The sequence below is a fragment of the Sycon ciliatum genome, chromosome 1 (assembly GCF_964019385.1).
Source record: "Sycon ciliatum chromosome 1, ocSycCili1.1, whole genome shotgun sequence".
Classification (NCBI taxonomy): domain Eukaryota; kingdom Metazoa; phylum Porifera; class Calcarea; order Leucosolenida; family Sycettidae; genus Sycon; species Sycon ciliatum.
In genome coordinates this window covers 34,239,890-34,257,125 of record NC_088643.1, presented here as the reverse complement: position 1 = coordinate 34,257,125, position 17,236 = coordinate 34,239,890, and the positions used below count along the sequence as shown (strand labels likewise).

General features: G+C 47.0%; 1 protein-coding gene and 1 long non-coding RNA gene across 2 annotated transcripts; one reads left to right on the top strand and one right to left on the bottom strand.

Moving 5' to 3' along the window:
* Positions 1–401: 401 nt before the first annotated feature.
* LOC135830925 (uncharacterized protein DDB_G0271670-like) lies at positions 402–1,007 on the top strand (the record flags this gene model as incomplete). Its single annotated transcript, XM_065343151.1, has 2 exons — positions 402–449; positions 681–1,007. Coding segments are annotated over 2 exons (375 nt in total), but the record flags the coding sequence as incomplete, so codon positions are not given.
* A 6,609-nt stretch (positions 1,008–7,616) lies between these two features.
* On the bottom strand, positions 7,617–8,460 carry LOC135806947 (uncharacterized). Its single transcript, XR_010551364.1, has 3 exons — positions 8,252–8,460; positions 7,977–8,062; positions 7,617–7,796 (listed from the first exon to the last, which is right to left on the bottom strand). It is a non-coding gene; the product is annotated as an uncharacterized LOC135806947 (long non-coding RNA).
* Positions 8,461–17,236: the final 8,776 nt, after the last annotated feature.

Here is a 17,236-nt window from a genome sequence, read left to right as displayed (position 1 = left end):
AGGAGCGGAACTTCCGCAGGAGAGTATACGCTCCAAAATTTTTTGGAGTAGCGGATTTGAACTTTCTGCCACGGCGGAAGTTCCGCTACTCGCAGTTTCCATGGTGATACACGCTGTTGCGACACCGCTGCAGCGGATCCGCAACTCTCAAGTGCATGTGGGACCGGGCCGAAGTTACGTGCAAGTATGCTGTAGTTCTAAGACAACCCGTGGCCACTGGTAGTAGTAGTAGTAGTAGTAGTAGTAGTAGTAGTAGTAGTAGTAGTAGTAGTAGTAGTAGTAGTAGTAGTAGTAGTAGTAGTAGTAGTAGTAGTAGTAGTAGTAGTAGTAGTAGTAGTAGTAGTAGTAGTAGTAGTAGTAGTAGTAGTAGTAGTAGTAGTAGTAGTAGTAGTAGTAGTAGTAGTAGTAGTAGTAGTAGTAGTAGTAGTAGTAGTAGTAGTAGTAGTAGTAGTAGTAGTAGTAGTAGTAGTAGTAGTAGTAGTAGTAGTAGTAGTAGTAGTAGTAGTAGTAGTAGTAGTAGTAGTAGTAGTAGTAGTAGTAGTAGTAGTAGTAGTAGTAGTAGTAGTAGTAGTAGTAGTAGTAGTAGTAGTAGTAGTAGTAGTAGTAGTAGTAGTAGTAGTAGTAGTAGTAGTAGTAGTAGTAGTAGTAGTAGTAGTAGTAGTAGTAGTAGTAGTAGTAGTAGTAGTAGTAGTAGTAGTAGTAGTAGTAGTAGTAGTAGTAGTAGTAGTAGTAGTAGTAGTAGTAGTAGTAGTAGTAGTAGTAGTAGTAGTAGTAGTAGTAGTAGTAGTAGTAGTAGTAGTAGTAGTAGTAGTAGTAGTAGTAGTAGTAGTAGTAGTAGTAGTAGTAGTAGTAGTAGTAGTAGTAGTAGTAGTAGTAGTAGTAGTAGTAGTAGTAGTAGTAGTAGTAGTAGTAGTAGTAGTAGTAGTAGTAGTAGTAGTAGTAGTAGTAGTAGTAGTAGTAGTAGTAGTAGTAGTAGTAGTAGTAGTAGTAGTAGTAGTAGTAGTAGTAGTAGTAGTAGTAGTAGTAGTAGTAGTAGTAGTAGTAGTAGTAGTAGTAGTAGTAGTAGTAGTAGTAGTAGTAGTAGTAGTAGTAGTAGTAGTAGTAGTAGTAGTAGTAGTAGTAGTAGTAGTAGTAGTAGTAGTAGTAGTAGTAGTAGTAGTAGTAGTAGTAGTAGTAGTAGTAGTAGTAGTAGTAGTAGTAGTAGTAGTAGTAGTAGTAGTAGTAGTAGTAGTAGTAGTAGTAGTAGTAGTAGTAGTAGTAGTAGTAGTAGTAGTAGTAGTAGTAGTAGTAGTAGTAGTAGTAGTAGTAGTAGTAGTAGTAGTAGTAGTAGTAGTAGTAGTAGTAGTAGTAGTAGTAGTAGTAGTAGTAGTAGTAGTAGTAGTAGTAGTAGTAGTAGTAGTAGTAGTAGTAGTAGTAGTAGTAGTAGTAGTAGTAGTAGTAGTAGTAGTAGTAGTAGTAGTAGTAGTAGTAGTAGTAGTAGTAGTAGTAGTAGTAGTAGTAGTAGTAGTAGTAGTAGTAGTAGTAGTAGTAGTAGTAGTAGTAGTAGTAGTAGTAGTAGTAGTAGTAGTAGTAGTAGTAGTAGTAGTAGTAGTAGTAGTAGTAGTAGTAGTAGTAGTAGTAGTAGTAGTAGTAGTAGTAGTAGTAGTAGTAGTAGTAGTAGTAGTAGTAGTAGTAGTAGTAGTAGTAGTAGTAGTAGTAGTAGTAGTAGTAGTAGTAGTAGTAGCGAAGTAAATACATTCAATCAATCACTAGTAAAAACACCGGCCACCGTGAGCATCAATATTCCAAACCTTGTCGAAGGGCTCACAGAGTCAAACCTTGCAGTTCCATTGCGGCATGCCTCGTAGCAAAGGAGGAGGAGGCTCTGTGAATGTCAGCGGCTACTGTTGTGGTCCCGTTGTTGTACCCGATCCGTTCCGGGATCGGTTACCCATATGCATTCCCGTACTCTGTACATATATGGATCCTGGTTGTGCATCTTTTTCTTTTGTTGTTCTATGTAAATAAACTTTAGTTGTTGTCTGGGACTTGTGGAGTGAAGTTGATCTATGGAGTGCAGGAACTAACTTGATGTTCACTCAGGAACATTACATGGTGTCAGAAGTACCAGTTAGTCATGTCGTCTGCCAAATTTCCTGTACCTGCCCCGTTCGATTTCTCCACCCCAGAAGCATGGCCACTCTGGAAGACCCGTTTTGAACGCTTTAGTTCTTTGTCCAAATTGGACGAGGCGGACGAACAACGCCAAGTAGACACATTAGTTTACTCCATGGGAGCCGAAGCCGATCCAATCTTTGAGTCTCTATCTCTGTCCGCGGATGATAAGAAGAAACTCGACAAGGTACTGGAGGCCTTTGACAAGTATTTTCGCCCGGGTGTAAACGTAATCCACCAACGGACATTGTTTGAAAGGTGTGTCCAGAACCCAGGTGAATCCGTGGAAGAGTATGTGCGTCGTCTCCGTGCCGCAACCAAATACTGCGCGTTTGACAAGTCTGATGAGCGTATCCGCGACAGGTTAGTGGCCCATATGACGAACCGAGAAGTTTCGAAGAAGCTACAGCTCGAGGATGACACTCAGCTGACACTCGAGACTGCCGTGAGCTTGGCACGCAAAACGGAGTCCGTAAACGCCGAGGTCGCCCAGCAAACGCCCCGGGTGAGCCAAGCTGCTCCAGCTACCTCACCGCAACGGAAACACGGCAAGTCCCCTGCTTACGCAAGTTACGGATCGACGGGAAAGCGACCACAGGTCAAGTCCCAACGAGACTCGAGCAACAGTAAGAAGTGCTCGTGGTGTGGCTCCTCCAAAGACCACAAATTGAACCGTGACGAATGCCCTGCCAAGGACAAGTCTTGTAACAAGTGTCGTAAGTCTGGACACTTCGCCAGCGTCTGCCGGTCTGCCTCCGCCAGTGCAGCACACAACGATTATGTGCATGTAGCTGGGTTTGACTTGCAGTCGGACCCCGTCGGCGAAAATTTCCTTGGAGCTGCTTCTACCCACACCGCTGACGAGCCGTGGATAGTACGACTGGATCTGTGCGGCTCACACCTCGATTTCAAAATCGACACTGGAGCTGATCTCAACATTATGACGCAGGCCAGCTACAACGCTTTATCTGCACTGCCAGTACTCAGTCCGTGCCAGACACGTATGATTGGGCCTGATGGGAACCAGCTCACGATACAGGGTGAGTTCCACACTTGTGCTGTGTTCCGTAATGTACAGTACCCAGTCACTATCCTGGTCATTGCCACTGGTGGTGTCAACTTGCTGAGCAGGCAGACATCTGAACAGATGGGCCTAGTACAACGTCTTCATGTTGGCTCTTCAGATGCCCAGCCGAAAACCGGATGCATGCTAGGCAAGCCAGTCGAGATTGAGTTGAAGCCGGTCTAATGGTACGTACGTAAATGGGTATACTCGTTCGGCATCGTCAGGTTCTTCCTCTTCACGCCCAACTAGTGGCGGGGAAGCAGGCTCCGTCAGTGTCGGTGGCTATACGCGTTCCAATGGTACGTATGTCAGTGGACATACTCGTTCAGCGCCTACTCAATCAGCGCCTACTCGTACAGCGCCTACTCAATCAGCGCCTACTCAATCAGCGCCTACTCGTTCAGCGCCTACTCAATCAGCGCCTACTCGTTCAGCGCCTACTCGTACAGCGCCGTCAGATTCTTCTTCAGCTGGATATAATATTATTAGACCGGCAACGTTATGTTCCTCGTCCTCTTCTCCAGCAGGCGGCACTCGCGAATCGTCAAGCACAGCTACCACATCAACACCTAACCCATCACGCTCAACAGGCGTTGAAGACTTTGTACATGTGGATGTCTATACTCGGTCTGATGGAACTAAAGTGTCGGTGGCTATACGCGTTCCAATGGTACGTATGTGAGTGGGTATACTCGCTCAACACCTGCAAATTCTTCTTCAGCTGGATATATTCAACCAGCAACGCTACGCCCAACGCTACACCTGGTTTAAGACCGGCTCAACAAGCACCGTGCAAATGGACGACTGACCTGGCAGAGGCTCTTCCCGCCCAGCACGCCAGCATAATGCAGTGGCGGCACCCCGAAGACTACAACTGGTGAAAATTTGATTTTAATCTTTGCTTTTAAAGCTCATTTCTGAATAATCGGTCTGGAGTGGTTTGAACAGTTTGGTTCTAGCAAGTTGCCTTCAGGGTGCACCAGCCTTTTCTGTCTTGGCTCGCCAGCTATTATATCAATGAACTAGTAATTTTCACCATTCTGTAGCACATCCTATCGATCACAGCTATTGTGCTCTACAGCATTGTTCTTCAAGATTCTGAGCTTTCTGTTTGTCTTTCTCTTTATCATCATCCTGGATGGCACAAGTGAAGTAGGCATCCCCGCTTACATCGCGATAGTGCTTATAATAATAATAATAATTTTAAAGCTCATAGCTGTACTGATGGGGCTTTTTTCTATATTCTTTTTTTACTATGTTCACATAACCAGCTCGAAAAGGATAAGTAAAGACAATGGTACAGAGACTAGGATAAACGTGACAACTAATGAGCAGGCGCTGCACCGAGACGCAGCAGTGATGGTGGGGCATCGATGACTCTGGCGACCTGAGGTCTCGGCGTCACGGCCACAAACACGCAGCAAAAGCAATGAAAAAAGAAGATAGCTTATATGGCCGAAACAGCTTGCTGTCTACAACATTGGGTAGGACAGTGACTGCATACTGGGGATCCAACTACACTATCTATACTGATGGGGCCTTTATGGCTGAAACAGCTTGCTGTCTACAATATTGGGTAGGACAGTGACTGCCTACCGGGAATACAACTACACTATCAATAGATGCTGTAGGGGCATACCGTCCGACTGTTTCAGGATTTAGACTGCATACCTGACTCCCGACTGCCTACCGAATCTAACACATATACACCACGAAGCTGCCTACCTGTGCACACTGAGTGACAGATGGCTCACAAACACGGCCGCCAGTGAGAGAGCGTGTCATTGCAGTCCTGCATCCTGGAATACACTCTCCCATGCCCATGTGGTCATTGGAAGGGAACAAAGAGAGAAATGCAGAACATTAGGATTCTGTGATACCAAACAAGCATTACACTCATCCAGCTGAAAAGGACATCTGCAACTAATAGATCATCCACAAAAGTACGTGAACTACAGGGAAAGTACATAAGAGAGCTAGCACAGGATGTCGCAACCACAATGGATCATGGCGAACATTGAATTGGCAGAATTTCGTTGCACTATTTGTCGCTTTGAAGCCAGGATTCACAACCTTCTCAGAAGATGGTGAAAACTTATATTGCCATGGAGTTATCGCCCATACAGCTCATGCAGTTACCAAGTTTCCCTCCTTCTTATGAGTATTCCTATGTTAATCAATTAGTTCTGATTGGAATTTTAGCCATACCGTAGTTCCGCGCATATAAGCCCATGGGCTAATATACGAAATAATGCATTTTCCGGGGGAAAAAATCAGTAATAATGGTTCGTTTTTTAGCCCTGGGCCTATATTCGAATTTTGAAGGCAGCTGGCACGTCAAAAAGTACAAGTCCATGCGCGGTTGTCCGCCTACTGTAGGTACCGGTGCTGGTAATGTAGTCTGCACTGACATGCTGTACTACGGTGTCTGGGTCTGTTTATTAGCCCATGGGCCTATAAACGGAGGTGGGCTTATATGCGGATATAGGCCCATGGGCTTATATGCGCGTAACTACGGTAGTTCTTATTAAAGGGGAAGTTAAGGCAAAAATTAAAATTTCACCAGTTGTAGTCTTCGGGGTGCTGAGTCGAATGGTCGTGGTCCGAGGAAGCTGAGACGCTCCCTTCCTACTTGAATCCCAATCGAACTCGCGCACTTCCACCGAAACTGGGTGACTGCGCCCTACTAGATGGGGATTTGTATGCAAAATGTCACTAAAGCGCCTTTTCGTTCTTATAAAAGCACGGATGACCGCGATTGGCCCATATGTTGTAGTCTTTTGGACGCTGAGTCGACTGGTTTTGGTCCGAAAAGGCTGCGATGCAGCGTTCCTCATTTATTCCCAATCGAACATGTTTGAAGAAGCGGTCACGTGCTCCTGCGTACACCAGTCACCTGGTCACCGTGCCTGCAGGGTACAACTTACTAGCCTGTTTGACCTTTTTTGGGTGCAGTCCTGTCACTCGAGTTGAACTCGAGTTCAACCTTCGTGTGAAAGTTGCCACCTGCTGGCGTGGTGACCAGGTGATTTGGGCACCCAGGACCACGTGACCGCTTCTTCAACCATGTTCGATTGGGAATAAAGGAGGAACGCTGCATCGCAGCCTTTTCGGACCAAAACCAGTCGACTCAGCGTCCAAAAGACTACAACATATGGGCCAATCGCGGTCATCCGTGCTTTTATAAGAACGAAATGGCGCTTTTAGTGACATTTTGCATACAAATCCCCATCTAGTAGGGCGCAGTCACCCAGTTTCGGTGGAAGTGCGCGAGTTTGATTGGTATTCAAGTAGGAAGGGAGCGTCTCAGCTTCCTCGGACCACGACCATTCAACTCAGCACCCCGAAGACTACAACTGGTGAAATTTTAATTTTTGCCTTAACTTCCCCTTTAACTTCAGCAGTATTTAACTGTATGGTTAGTTCGAATAGCAGTTTTAGCAACAAAATTTAATATGGATTAGGTCAGCTCCAGCGAATCTATCTGCTGGAAATCAGCAGCATTTACTTCACTGTTTGGCGTATATTGTAGTTTTAGGTTCAGGTTATGTTTCTGCCGAAGATCAGCAGCATTCTAAACTTATTAGCTCGGTTTATAAAAAGAATTAGCTTTTAGATAAGGATATTACTGTTCAGTGGAGTATCCATCAACATTACAGTAAAGGTACTCTCGATATTAGGTTTAGAAATTAGTCAGTTTAGTAGTGATTATTGGAAAATCATGAAAAGCAGATAAAAGAAATACAATGATAAAAAAGCAAACATTTAGCACATTTTACAGGCTCCTGATTTCGGTTGATCTATGTCATTATCCTAACTACTGGCATGCACCTGGAAATCCGGTCGTGGGTCAAGCGGCCCCAGGGCGCTGGCCATGAAGCCGTGAGTACGCATACGAACAACATAATTATGCACTGCATGCAACGTTCTGTACACACTGAGGGCGCCGGCCCTAGTCATTCGACCGGATTTCCAGGACCACGACAGGAGATACTGAACCATAAACACCAAGCAATAGCAGACGGAATCATACCCCCCCCCCCCCTCACACACACACACAACACATGCATAAGCTGTATGGACAGATAGGTCCCAAGGTGGAGCAACAAACCGTCGCTAGGTTTCTGAAACAGCGCCACGATATAGTCGAACAAATCTCTTTTTTATGAGAGGCAATACCAGCAGTGCGAAAGGAGTTGTAAGAGCGCACATCCTGTGCTGTCTTCCCAAATGGAAATAGATAGGCTTGAGTGGAAACTCATAAAGCTACAGCTTCATGACCCAGATCCTATTTGGCGTCGATGCCAGAAACGCAAAATGCAGCTAGGAAGGAGTAGTGAAAACACGAACAAAGGCAGTGTAGTAAAACTGATCCAACATGGGTACTGTACCTGAACGAAAGGAGAGCACCCCTTCCAGCGATGGATACCTTGAGTTCCAAAGGTTCTGGCCGCAAAACATCCGGACGGTACGACAGCGTAGCAGTTGTTTGTGACCGACAAGGTGATATGAGTGGCGCACCCGCAGGGCAATCCCAGTGTCCGCAATAGCTAGCGGTACACAGCAACATGTTTTCCTACAAAACAACAGAAATAACGCTTGTTAGTAGATAATCGTGTGCTTGTTGAACTGCTAGTTGGCAAGAGTGAGGGAGAAAGTGGAGATGCATCCTATTCACGATTCAATAAGGTGGTCAAGTAGGACACCAGAATCCCCTTACGACATAAGAGGGATAGTCAACAAAGGAAATTCTTACCTCTTGGGAAATGTAAAAAGATGCAGCCAGAAGTTTGCCGCCGTCACACCGCGCATGCGCATCAAGCCTCTTGATACACTCCTTGGCTGCAAAGAAAAAGAGAAAGACAACAGAAGACAACGCTGAATCATCACAGGACAGTGTTTTATTTTTACAGCGGACCCACACGAAGACGCCACATGTTGTTATGCGGGCAGGAGTGTTCCTATAAAGCGTAAAGAAGGTTGGCGAGGAATACACAACACGTGGTGAAAGAGATGAAGGCCAAAATGTACCTTCTTCGCTTCCCGTGGCGCTCCAGTTGAGAAACCTGCACACGATAGTCGGAATCCTTCAGAAATAAGTCTCTCGACTACATCTTATCTTTGCTCTGTATACACCTATCAAATGCTGGCCGGCTTTACAGTGTCTCGGATTTGCCTCAAAGAAAGCAAACGGAGAAGAAGGACATCACGTCCTTCCTTCCAAACAACAACGAAGAATGAAGCATGTTCTTGATCTACAAGGAAAAAGTAATATTAGTTAGTTGATTCAACCCGGCCTCGCTGGCGAGCGGATGCAGCTGCTAGCATTCTTCGAGCGTGAACTTTGACCTCACACCATACGATTCTCGGAAGCCGTCCAACGGCCCTTGCCCGTTGCAGTCTAGCAGTGCTAGCCGCGTGGTCTACCACTGTACCAGCAGTAACAATACAACCGCTTCATCGTGTAAAGCACTCGCTAATGCATGGCGAAGGACATCGCGGTCTGGTGTGAACTTTGAAATGGGCCAATCAGCTACTGACACGTAGTTAGCACGTGGCACGGTGACTTCTGTACAGAGCTAGAGAATTCCACCAGACAACGACAATCACCTGGTTGGGAAGTAATTGCTCGTCTGCTAGCATTAGATGCAGCCTAGCCTACGGACACTCAAACTAGTAGCACTAGACGTAGATCTACTCAGAAGATTCTAGACTGCGCGAACAGCAGTCAGTGCGCCGGCAGATTCGGCTCGAACAGACGTCCGTAGATCTTCACACCTCGACCCGATCGACCGAGCCGCAATCGCTGGCTCATCAAAACGCAAACCACGCAGGGGTCCGCTAGCACACTAAGGAACGAAAATCAGTCGTGACCTGCTCTCGAAGAAGGAACACTATACTAATGCAATACGGGTACGAGTCGTACATATATGTTTATTGAAGACTCAAGTATGGACACGTCGACGAGTCCATTAAAACTCGCCACAGCTTCGATACATCCATGCATCTCGATCTCTGGACGGAATACAGCAGTGCAATGCATTAATCAGCGAAAGAGCGCGTTCATGCACTCACACTAGTAATATAGGTCCAGAGTTCATTCAACTCTGCATCACTCGCGCTGCCGCGCCATTACATGAGCTGACATTTGCTGGTGTCTAGCTGCTGGCGTAGACTGGTAGATTATCTCTTGCATTCTCAGCCTGTCGTATGGCAGCAATGGAAAAGGAACAGTTGTGGCTGTCACTTCGGTGCTTCAAGGAACTGTGTGCAGTGTGACCTGTGTGTCACCACAATGTGTTTCAACAAAGCCTTCGAAGGAGGCATACAGGCCTCTCCAGACAGCTGTCATACGCTCAGCTGGATACGCTGACCACGACTCTTGTAATGCTGCTGCTACTAGGTCCACCAAGCGAAGGAATCACCAACACGTCAGCGCATCCGCCATCGCATCAAAAACACCTTTCTTTTTCAGCATGATGCTCATACTCCTCTGCCATGCACTCGTGCCTGTCACGCTCTCCAGGTCAGGATGTCAGTTGCCCCTGCTACAGTTCCGGTCTTCAGGTCGCAGCGCTTGGCTATTGCCAGTATTGGCAACACAGACAGTGAATGGCCAGATTCCCACTTCCGAAAAAAGCCTCCTTTGATCTTGCCATCCCAACCTCCCAAACAAAGGTAAGTAAGATATCTTGATTGTACTGGGTTTTACCTGTCAAAAAGTGCGTGAGGGATAAACGACAATTGCGATGAGCCGGACCAAGTAGGCTAACTGCTGCAAAGATTTATCTTTCAGGTCTGTGAAAGAAGGAATTTTCCAAACACTGTTCTAGAAACCAAAGTGTGCATTGAACGGCGATGCTCATTACTATGCGTCTTTGTCATTTCGTTGAATGTTTCGATGACAACTAGTGTGCTGGATGAGCATTTGTTGTCAATGACTCAATTTCTTTTACTCTCCATAGGCTATTGGATTATTTTCCTTACTCGGTCTATTTATAACCAGTATCTACATGAGAGTGTGGTGTGTCTCTATGGTTACCGGTGTTCGGCACACCCGGTTCATGTAGCATGCTGCAAATTAAGGTGCTCTTGTTTGTTGCTGATAGAAAGATTGCCACTTCCCTAGTTTTGTTTCACCAATATGCTTTTCTTTTGACAACTATTGGCACTTCCCCTTTTTGGACCTTATCTGGAAGGCCCATTCTTGCATATTCAAGCAGCAGCCAAGGGAGCTAGCTCTCTTGGTTATGCTGGTAGAAGGACTGGGTCCGACCCACCGTCCGAGGGGATCCACAGGATTTCCTGTGGATATGAGATCCCCTCGTTTGAGGGGATTATGAGCCATAATCCCCTCAAACCAATAAGTGGATCAAAACCTGGAGAGGCGACGAACAAACGACTACCGGTATCAGAACTACCGGTACTTCGCGTTCGGTGTTCCGTTCACAGACTGTCAGTGCACTGGTTCATGCTACATGCAGCGCTGCTGATCACCCGAAATGTGTGGTCTATCATAATATTGCACAGTGTCCGCGAGGATTATTTTTCATAATCCCCGCGGCGATGCGCGCCTTGGGGATTTGAAAAATAATCCCCTCGAACCGTGCAATATCCTATCCATAGTCATACAGTCATCATTGTACTAACAATCATAAATCATTTTTGTAAATAGTAGGTCTACATTGTAGTACTTGTACAGTCAGTAACTACTACTAGTACGGTACAGTTGTCGGCAAAAAGATAGTCCACGAGCTGTTGATCTGATGCATGCAGTCATGATGTCTGAATCGAGGATGGTAATCTTCATGGAGAGCGAATCACATTTGCTGCATTCACTAAAACATTTTTGGAATAAAACGTTCCCTCAGAAGTCGAGTAAAAACATTGAAAGCAGTTTAGAGTTTTGTGACAGCCTCGGTTGTGAACCACAATGCTGCCGACATCGCCAAGTCCAATACGGGTGTTGAAATGGCACGCTAGCTAGCCCCTAGCGCGCGACGCAGGGACATGCAGGCTCATCGAGCAGCTAGGACGATGGACGATACTTGCAAGAGGAAATTATGGTTCTATGAACTGTAAGTGAATGAGATTCAATCTGGTAGTTTGCACTTACCACACCCATACCGATAACGCCAATGAAGAGGGACGAACCGTATTCTGAAGGGCATGATGGCAGACGTTGTATTGTGACTATGCTCGACGTTAGTGATTATTATTATTATTATTATTATTATTATTATTATTAGAAAGGTTTGCTCCCCACACCGGAGCTCGCGCTATTCCGCCGACTTTGCTTGACACTTGACGAGCTCCGGTGTGGGGAGCAAACCTTTCTGACAAATCATCGCCGAAGTCGCAACCACTACTTCGTATTATGTTTATTATTATTATTATAGACAACACCTCATGGCATGAGAAGAAAATCAGCCAGTACGGGAGATGTGGGTGTTAACCAACCATGGTGAATAAAAGAAGAAAAGAAGAAAAGTAATGGTCAAGACGGAGAAGCATGGGCGGGACAGGTGATGGTGAATCTAGTGAGCAGATTTAAATGCGTCCAGGGTACTGGCATTGCGCGTAGTAGCGGGCAGCGCAAGCCAAGCAGAGTAGGCAACAAAGAGTGGAGAGCGTACAAGGGAGGACGTTTTAGCCAAGGGGAGGGCAACAGAGCATCTTGTCTGGGAGCCATCTGTGATTCGGAACCAGTTATACACGTAAAGATGAGGAGGATGTAGAGCTAGTTTAAATTTGTGAGCAAAAGTGCAAATTAATTTTTGACGGTGGGTCGACAGTGGGCAAGCATTTGCAAGGACATACAGGGAAGCAGAAGAGTAGAGAGGGGGTAGACTAAACAGGATACGAAGAAGTTTTCTATGGTGGATTTCGAGACGCTCAGCAAGAACCGAGGACAAGCCACACCAGCTAACAGCAGCGTACATGAAAAGAGGCAGGATGTACAGTTTGTAAAACAAAATTTTACATTTGAAAGGAAGATGGAAACAATGGGGACGTATAACACCTAGGGCAGAGCTTGAACGGCTGCAAAGAGCATCAATATGGAAAGACCAAGAGAGACGATCATCAAGCATTATTCCCAGGTGTTTATGGTTGGAAACAACCTTTATGGGTTCTGGGAAATCAGGATGGTGTGAAAGTGACATGGATGAGATTAGGGGAAGGAACATTATTTCGGTTTTAGTCAGGTTGGGTCTAAGTCGCCATGTTTGCATCCAGCGTAGGACACTGCATATCTGAGCCAACACTCGAGGTACAAGAGCCGCTGAGGACGAGGATGCTGACAGTAGGGTTGTATCATCAGCAAATAACGAGACACCTGGGTCTATAGAGGGTAAATCATTTACGTATGCTACGAACAAAAGAGGTCCAAGTATGGAGCCTTGGGGAACTCCAGAAGACACTGGTAGAGGATCAGAGTTGATGGAGAGGGCAGAAACAAACTGTGATCGGCTACTCAGATAGGACTCCAGCCAGGACAGAGCAGGGCCAGACACACCAAAGACAATATGTAGCTTGGCAAGGAGGCCACGATGCCAGACAGTATCAAAGGCCTTTGCCAAGTCAAAGAAACAGAGAGCAATATGGTGTCGAGCATCACGAAGGGTGGCAATGTCTTGTACTAGACGAGCTAGTTGGTCAGAGGTTGAGTCGTTGCGCCGAAAGCCAGATTGGGAAGGGCTAAGGCATGGTGAAATGTGGCAATACAACTGGTCGTAAAATACCTTTTCACATACTTTTGAAAGGGAGCAGAGAAGAGATATTGGACGATAGTTTGAGGCTTGTAATCGGGAGCCTTTACACTTGTAGATGGGCGTGACCTTAGCGATCTTCCAACGATCAGGAAATACGCCGGAGGAGTAGGAAAGGTTGAATATAAGGCACAGTGGGTACGCCAGAGATGGAGCCAGAACTTTGAGAACTTCATTTGGTAGGGCATCAGGACCAGGGCTTTTGTTGCTTTTTAGTCTTTTTAGGTAGCTGCGAACAGATGATGTGGTGGTATGTATAGAGCGCAGATCAGAAGACACAGTCGCAGAACGTTGCAGAGGTGGTATTGGAGAGGAATGGTCGTCTGGAATACCAGCTGATGTTGATTGCGTATTGAGAGTATTAGCTACTGACTTGGGGTCAGTCACCATCGAACCATTGGAAGCTAATAACGGAGGTATATCTTGACGTGTACTAGTTGTCCTTTGAGTGCGAACAAAGGCATACAGGTTAGGCCTGGAAGAGGGGTGAGATAGGGTGGTAGTGAGCGAACGTAAATATGCTCGATACTTAGAACGTGACAATGACTTCACCAGATTGCGCTGTTTTTTGTATAAAGAAATATTAGCATAGGTGGAGTACTTCTTACTTAAGCTGTAGTAGTCGTATTTGAGTTTAATTGCACCTTGGAGATCTTTGTCGAGCCAAGGGATCTTGGGGTTACGGCTGGACTGACGAGGGTGGTGGCTGCCATGTTTGGGTGTAGCGGGTCTTGCTCCGTATTGTTTGTAACTCACACAGTACTATAGTACATGTGAGCAGTGCTCTGCAAAAACCAACCTTAGGTGCTATTTTGGCGAAATTGATATTTTGCTGGAGTGTTGAACCATGACCCTTTCTTCAACTTCTGGTGAAGTTTCAGGTGAATTGCATTCATATTCAGGTAGATACAATGTCAATTTCTTTGTAATTGCCTTGCGCAAATTTTGCAGGAAACATAGCGAAAATCCAGGATTTTGTGCTACAGATTGGAACAAATGCTGTGAGAATTGCAGCGGCATGATTGCAACCAAAGTTTGAAGAATAAACCTGTATGTCGTATTCTTCAAAAGGAAAAGTTAAAGGTAAGCCTAAAATCAAATTTTCACCAGTTGTAGTCTTCAGGGTGCTGAGTCGAATGGTCTTGGTCCAACGAAGCTGAGACGCTCCCTTCCTCCTATATTCCCAATCGAACTCGCGCACTTCCACCGAAACTGGGTGACTGCGCCCTACTAGATGGGGATTTGTATGCAAAATGTCACTAAAAGCGCCAATTCGTTCTTCGTGCACTTCCCTATGTCCAGCAATACAACAAGATCAGAGTGGTCATGGTCAGTTCTTGAGCTTCGAACGGGCAGAATGGCAAACATTTGGCCCTGCTGTGAATAGTTTAGCTCGCCCTGGGCGAGTTGTTTATTGAAATGTGGCAATTTTTCTTGGTGCACTTCCCTATGTCCAGCTATGCAACAAGATCAGGGTTGCGATTGTCAGTTCTTGAGCTTCTAACAGGCAAAAAGGTGAGAAATTGTCGCTTTTTGACCATTTGTGCCCACGTGTCACTTTCAACGTACCTCTCTATAACATGACCAAGCTGTGATGCGAGTGGTCGCATTGAGATGATTTTTGGTTTGCTTGTAGGCCACTGGCACCCAAATTCTGTGACGCCAAAAAGTTGGCACTGTTGTGAATAGTTTAGTCGCAAATTGAAGAATCACGGGCAAAAAGGCCCAAAACTGGGAGACAGGTTTCAGCAGCCCTGGGCGAGCTGTTTATTGAAATTTGGCATTTTTTCTTAGTGCACTTCCCTATGTCCAGCTATACAACAAGATCAGGGTGGGGATAATCAGTTCTTGAGCTTCGAACGGGCATAAAGGTGAGAAACTATCGTTTTTTGACCATTGGTGCCCACGTGTCACGGTCAACGTACCTCTCTATAACATGACCCGGCTGTCATGTGAGTGGTCGCATTGATTTAAATATTGGGTTAGCTTTTGGGCTAACCCTAGTTAGCGATAAGACTGATGCGCTGCTCTCTATCTCATGCTAGCTGTGACTGAGCTGGCCTTACACGTGCACTCAACTGCTGCGCATGCGCGCCCAAATGCGTGCCCAAATCGCCTTGGGTAGCTCTTGCTGTGCTGACTTTGGCTTGCGCTTTCCTTTGCAGTGTCACTGAGCAGCAACCGGAATTTGTTTGAGGAGAATAGAATTATTTATTCAGACTCCTAGTCCTTGTAGATTCCTCGCAGCCATATACTGCACGCCAAACATGTTGTCTACCTCTGAAGCACGGCGTATGAACGTATCGTACTTGCGTGCCGAGCTGGAAGGCCGTGGGCTGAATTTGAGCGGAACAAAGCCCCAGCTTCTTGCCCGTTTGCTGCTCAGTTTCCAGGACACGTCGAGCTCGGCGGCACGGGAACCTCGATCCCCGTCGACCACGCCATCCTTGCGGCAGGAACACGAGCAAGAGCAGGATCTGGAGAGTGTTGCAGCAGCTTCTCCGACTCCCCAGATCCCGGACCGGAGCATGAATGACGATTTGCGCCAGTTTGTGCGGCAGGAAGTACATCCCGCCGTCACCGTTGCCTTGTCGGAGGCGATCGCTCCAATGCTGGCCACCATCACTGCCCCTGGACCCCGAACTCAGCCTTTGGCGGAGTCTTCCAACGCTGGTAATCTCTCCGTTCCCCAGACTATGCGAGAGAGAATATTGAAAGGTGACTTTGTAGATTTCACCCAGCTGCTGCCCGATACTATCGCCACCTCGTATTCTGCTCCACGCCAGCTTCAGCTGCAGTTCAGCAGTGGCGGCCAGTCTCTGGAGGTGGTGGAAGGTGGAGCTGCCCAGCCCGTTCGTCGACGCGTCCACGACTTGCCGACATGGCTGGAGGCATGGACTCTCTTCATGAACGTCGTGTGTTCTGCCAACCCTTCCCGCCTGCAGGAGATGCTCTCATACCAAGCCACCATTGTTGCTGCCAACAGGCAATACTATCCGGAGGCTTGGCTGTCGTACGACACCCAGTTTTGCTCTGCCATTTCTGCTCTGCCAGGCAAGCGCTTTGACGTTATTGACATAAATCTGTGGCAAATGTCCGTGACTAGCCGATCAAGGCCCACATGTGAGTCCTGCCGCCTCGTCCATCCCGGAGGCGGCCAGTGTCCCTTTCGTCCCCACCGTAACAACCAGCAAGCGGTCAATGGAGTCCGTACGTTGTCTAATGGCCAACCGATCTGCCGCAACTTCAACGCTGGGCGTTGCAGTCTCAGCACGTGCAAGTACGCCTATGTCTGCAACCGCTGCGGGTCCAAGGACCACAACGGATCTAAGTGCGGTAGGCGCCAGTAACTCTGCTGCTTTGGCTTCAGCTCCCGCGATTGTACATATTTCTCCCTGCACTTCACGTTCTACTGATTTCACAAGCGCATGTCCTGCTGTCCACACACCCCTCTCTGTTTCTCGCTTCGAATCACTGCTCCGTAACCACCCTGACAGTTCATTGGCTTCGTATGTTATTAACGGCCTCCGCTGCGGCTTTGACATTGGCTTTACCGGCAACCGCATAAATAACCAGCACTCGTCCAACCTCTCATCAGCATTCCAGCACTCTGCATTTGTGTCTGCACAGCTCACCGCTTCCTGCAACGCCGGCTACACGGCTGGCCCATTTGATTCGCCCCCATTCCCATTTATGTACTGCTCTGGCATTGGCGCCGTTCCGAAAAAGAATGCCAAGCTACGCTTGATACACCACCTGTCCAGCCCTGCCGGCTCCAGCGTTAACAACGGGATCCCTGCCGAGCCTTTCTCTTTGCAGTACATCAGCATTGATGAAGCCATTAACATCATTATGTCCTCCCCGTCTCCTGTCTATCTCTCTAAACTCGATGTGAAGAGCGCTTTTCGTCAAATACCTGTCCGCCCACAGGATTGGCATCTTCTCGGCATCCTGTGGCAGGGGAAGTACTACTACGACCGTGTCTTGCCATTTGGGCTCCGCTCTAGCCCGGCGGTGTTTGATGCCGTGGCAGCCACCATCGAATGGATAATGCACCACGAATTCTCCATCCCTAATTTGCTGCATTTCCTGGACGACTACTTGTGCGTGAGCGTGGGCCAGGCAGTGGCGAATCGGCAGCTGGCCATTCTTCTCCGTGCATTCTCATACCTCGGAGTCCCGCTCGCGCCTGCGAAGGTGGAAGGCCCGTCTCGTACCCTGACATTCCTGGGCATTATCCTGGATT